This window comes from Porites lutea, chromosome 5, assembly GCF_958299795.1.
Source record: "Porites lutea chromosome 5, jaPorLute2.1, whole genome shotgun sequence".
Taxonomy (NCBI): Eukaryota; Metazoa; Cnidaria; class Anthozoa; order Scleractinia; family Poritidae; genus Porites; species Porites lutea.
In genome coordinates, this window is record NC_133205.1 from 33,394,338 (window position 1) to 33,399,337 (window position 5,000).

At 36.6% G+C, this 5,000-nt stretch overlaps 1 protein-coding gene across 1 annotated transcript in view; it reads right to left on the minus strand.

Annotated features, from left to right (window-relative positions):
• LOC140938258 (uncharacterized) overlaps nt 1-5,000 on the minus strand; it is a 33,427-nt gene that overhangs the window by 6,697 nt on the left and 21,730 nt on the right. The window contains exon 3 of the mRNA XM_073387764.1: nt 2,874-2,948. Within this exon, the coding sequence (XP_073243865.1) occupies nt 2,874-2,948 (75 nt within the window). The remainder of the gene's footprint in view (nt 1-2,873; nt 2,949-5,000) is intronic.

The following is a 5,000-nucleotide window of genomic DNA, read 5'->3' on the forward strand; positions in this document are numbered from 1 at the left end:
ACTTGATTACATATATATAGCAATTGTAAATCTTAATTACTCCCCTTTTCCTTCAGGATTAAAATGCTGTAATCCTTGCTTGGAAATCTAGCTTGGCAACTCAAATGAACCCTATTAAGCTGACTTAAAAGTTCGACTACTACTCCTTCTTAGTATGATAAAGAAAGGGTCAACATCAAGATAATGCATGCATATACATGCACGCAACGTTCCAGCTTCTCTTTTTCATGTGATGTGTTGCAGTTTATCGCGCGATAAACTGACTAATTATCGCGCGATAATTCACATTTATCGCGCGATAAACTGCCTAATTTTCGCGCGATAATTCAAACTTATAGCGCGATAATTCAAAGTTATCGCGCGATAATTTAAACTTATCGCGCGATAACTTGAGCAAAAAACAATATTGTAATGTCCCTTACGGGACACCGTACTATTTGCAGTGAGAAAATATATCTAAAGGCTTCTTTAAGTTCTGTAAGCTTATATCAAACCTGTCAGGTCATTGTGTCAAATCTTACAAACGTGCATACACTTGCCGAATAAATCGTGCTTGACTTCATGAAATTAGATATAAAAAAACAAACATCAAATATTTGCCGGGTTGGGATGCGCCTAAAAATGGCACGTTTTCTGTCAGCGGTTTTTCGGGTATAAATTTCAAAATGGCCGCCCTTTTGTCTGCATGGATTTGCATATAAATCAACTGGAATATATTATTACACGAGTCGATATGATCTGTGGGATAGAGTAAAGCACATGGACTGTTCAGGGGTCGACCATTTCAAAATATTATCACCAGTGAGCGGCGAAGGATATTTCAAAATTTTGTCATGATTGCACCCTTTCAAGGTAAGTCCATTCCTGCTTATTTGAGCGACTTAAGCTGTTCGTTAATTTTCTCGGTTTATTTCGACGATTTTAAAACATTAGATACCTCAAAGAATTATCGGTGTGTTGAATTCTGGAGTTCTTTCTTGCCTTTCAGTGGTACTTGCCTCGAAAAATTGAACCGCTCGTGGTTACTTCACTTCATTCAAACTTCGTACATAAGGAAAGCAACCTTGAAGTTGCTGCCACAGAGCGATGGGGAAAAAAGGGAAACATAACAACAGAAGCACAAAAACTACGTCGAAGTACCGTTTCTCGATTGGTAAATTAGCGACTTGAAGAAAAGAACTACAACAAATTTACCTTGAAAACTGCCAAAGCCTTCAAGAAGAAAAAAGTAAAGTCGACCGTGTGAGCAAGAAGGTGAGTGGTATACTAAAAAGTGCCGCAATAAGCACATTATTTTCGACGTTGTAATTTGAGGGTTTTTTATGATGACTGTTTACTTAAGTCAAGCTTAGGTTTCCTGGCCAGGCACAATGTTCATCAGTATGCCATATGCCAGTCATGCTACAATTAAATCCCATGCAGTCGAGAGCAGTTTACCTCCTACCAATCAACTCTTTGCACTGTGTATTATTCTGTGTTAAGATGTAGGATAAAAAGTGCTTTATTGTGTATTGGTATTTTCGGATGTTTATCATCAGAGAGAACATTGAAATCTTCATAATTATGCATTATTATCAAGTTAAGTACACAATTCTTTTTTTACTTAGGTCAAAAGATGCCAATCTAAGGTATCAGAACTAGAATCAGTGAGGACTTCTTATAAACAAGTTCTTTCTGAGACAAAGAGGAAGAGAAGAATGAAGTCACGAAGAAAGACACCATCACTAATCCAGTCTGAAAACTCAGAAAAGCTTCAAGATAGGTTTGTAAAGCCACGGACTTCACGGAAACGTAAACATGAAACCATTGAGGCATGTGCTAAAATTCATGGTGCCACAGAAAGTGACAAAAGACCTACTTACGAAAAGGTCATTTCTTTTCTCAAATCTATTCAAGTTAGTGAAGTAATTGATATGAAATCAGAATTTTGTGGAAACTTAGGGGAGGATGAACAAGTGGAAGGAGCTTTCAGGCAACTTGAGGACTTTCTACTTGAACTTGCAAATTTGTACATTCATGTTGATAAAGTCTTAAGCAAGAAAGGATCACCATTTTTTCCTCATTTTAATGAGGCTCAATACCATTTCAAAGTAGCCATTGGTGCTGACGGCGCACCATTCGGAAAGGATGATGAAGCGACTGCGTGGCTTCTTTCTTTTATCAATGTAGGAGAACGAATTGCGACCCACAATGAAAACTTCCTCCTTACTAGAGCAAATCAAACTCGACAGAAAAAAACAATAATAAATAACCATCCTCACCTGAGGAAAAGGCCCTGAAAGGCAGTAAATTAGGTCAGTTAAGCCTTCATGCATGAGCTTTCAAAAGCGCTGACAAGATTGTTATTGACACTCAGTCCTATTGTCATTACTAATAGACGTTACAATTATGAGGATAAACGCCTCTGTCTTTAAACGACTCATATCAATTAAACGCCCCGGCTTGTAACCCTAAAATTAAATAGACGTCCCGGGCGTTTATTAGGTCATTCACGGTAGATAAAATAAGAAAACAAAATAAAAGCACATTTTCGTTACATAAAGAAAGAAACGAGGCTATAATATACCTTTTTTTAAAAGTGTCTCCATTAAGTGATGACGAAAAAGAAAGAAAAGAAAATGAAAGAGAAAGAAAAAAGAAAAAAGAAAAAAGAAAAAATACACAGTGGTGTTCTGTTATTTTTTTTCCTTTCATAATTTGTAAGCTGTATCTATTCACTAGCTAGCAACTACTTTATCTCTGACGTTAGCTTATAGGATAGCATAGATAGCATAGAAATCTAACAAGGTAAACTCCATATGCTGGACTCCTTCGATAATCGGGAAGTTGACAAGAGAAAATAAAGTAAAATAAATAATAAATAACCGACTCACTTTCAACAGTCTCAGCTCGTTTGAATCTCTGGAAAACCTGGCTTTTCTTGTGTTTTTCAATCAAGTCTTTCTTTCCTGTAAACAAGAAAAAGGTATGAAATTCCAATGCGCAGAATGACAAGACAAAAGGGAAATAGAAAAATCTATGTTGATGATGATGATGATAATGATGATGACGAAATGATGACGAAATGATGAGTTTGTACTGGGAAGAATCCACTTCACTTGTTTAGAGTGCGGGAATGTATAGACATGTATGCCGGCAAATAAATGAATTATTTCTATGCTGTCTTCCCTTGAAGCCATTTATTACTGAATTTTATTTCGATCGATTACCGCAAATGGCTGCCATCAAAGAAATTGTTCAACTTTTACCTATTTCTAGTATCTCTTGGCCAAGTTTATTTCGTTTTGGTTTTGACCTTAAACATTCACAAGGCACTAAACCGATACCCAGAAATGGTTCAACCCGGACTGGTTGAGACGGTTTATAGACCCGATAGCTATTCCATGCTGATGAGCGCCCATGGCTGCCACTGCCAGGGTGCGCATGAGTGAGGTACTGGCCAGACCGTGAGTTGGTGCATGCGTGCCCCTTACTTTAAGTTTGTCTTAAGGTGTTATTAGTCGATGCGAATAACACTCTCCGAGGTCTGCATAATTATTCGGATCATACGAAAACTGAAAGTAATTATCGTGCTATTATTTATTCAAAAAAATTCATACTTTAAAATAATACCTTCCTCGATTGATGTTTAGTGGCCGTTTTATGTTTGCCTATTCCTCAACAAGTTCGTGTTTTTTTAGTTTTTTTATATTATTAGCTAAAAGGCGAATTTGATATTTGAGATAAGTAGACAATCCCCAAGACGAAGCCGAGCGGATATATTATTATACAACATTTCACTGAGCATGAGTTGGTAAATAATTGTTTTAGCACAATAACTCGCAGACAGGTGATTATTGGAGAGAAAATGAGGAAAACTATGGTTTAAAAATTCTTTGTTTAAGCCTTACTTGTCATCTAAATCCGGGTTAGCAAAACTAAACCCACCGTAAAAAGAGTAAGGGGAGAGGGGGATGCATTCCACCCACTTTAGTTCTTTTCAACTATAAAATGGCATTTAATTTTGTTGTTTGATTTTTCCTGTTAAGAACAGTGTATTTTTATAAAGACGATTGCCATCGTAGCTTGAATAAAAAATAAAACACAAACAGCGGTAATACTGTCAACGTTGTGAACTCTCGCATTTTTAATAAATTTGACGTTTATTTTCAAAAGTGCACAACAAAAGAACCTTTCAAAGTAGAATGCAGGTCGCTGTTAACGCTGTTGAGCAGTGGTCTACAATCAACAAACTCCAGCTGAATGCGGATAAATGCAAAGAACTCGTTATTGACTTTAAGAAGGTTAAACATCATTTTGACGCAGTTACTGTGAACTCTCAAGAACTGGAACGCGTAGATAGTGTTAAATTGCTAGGAGTTACCATAACTAACACGCTCCAATGGAATTGTCACGTCTTAGATGTAATCCAAAAGGCCAACAAGAGAATATACTTTCTTATATTACTTAAGCGCGCAAATGTTCCAGCACACGATATCATTTGTTTCTATCTTACTTGTATAAGGCCAGTTCTAGAATATTGTGCCCCCCCCCCCCCCCCCGCCCTGTACCATCACGCACTGCCTGACTACTTAAGTAAGGATATTGAACGCATTCAAAAACGAGCACTATCAATTATTTCGCCAGGCTTTTCTTACGATGACAGCTTGTCTATGTTCAACATGGCATCTTTAGAGGACAGACGCGTACATCAATGTGAAAAACTGTTTGATTCTATTGTATCTAATCCAGATCATAAGTTGCATCATTTTCTCCCTCCCAAGAACTATTATCATTATAACCTCAGAAGACCACGCCACTTTGCAAATCCAGTCATGCGTACCAAACGTTTTTCTAGCACATTTCTGCCATCTATGTGCAGGCGTTAGCAGTTTTTTGTATAAAGTTTAATTCATCTAAAGTATAATTTTTATAAATTAGAATTCTAAAGTATAATTTTGTAGATTTTTTTTTAGTACATTTTCATATTTTAAGTTTTGTATCAAAGGTATTTGTAAATT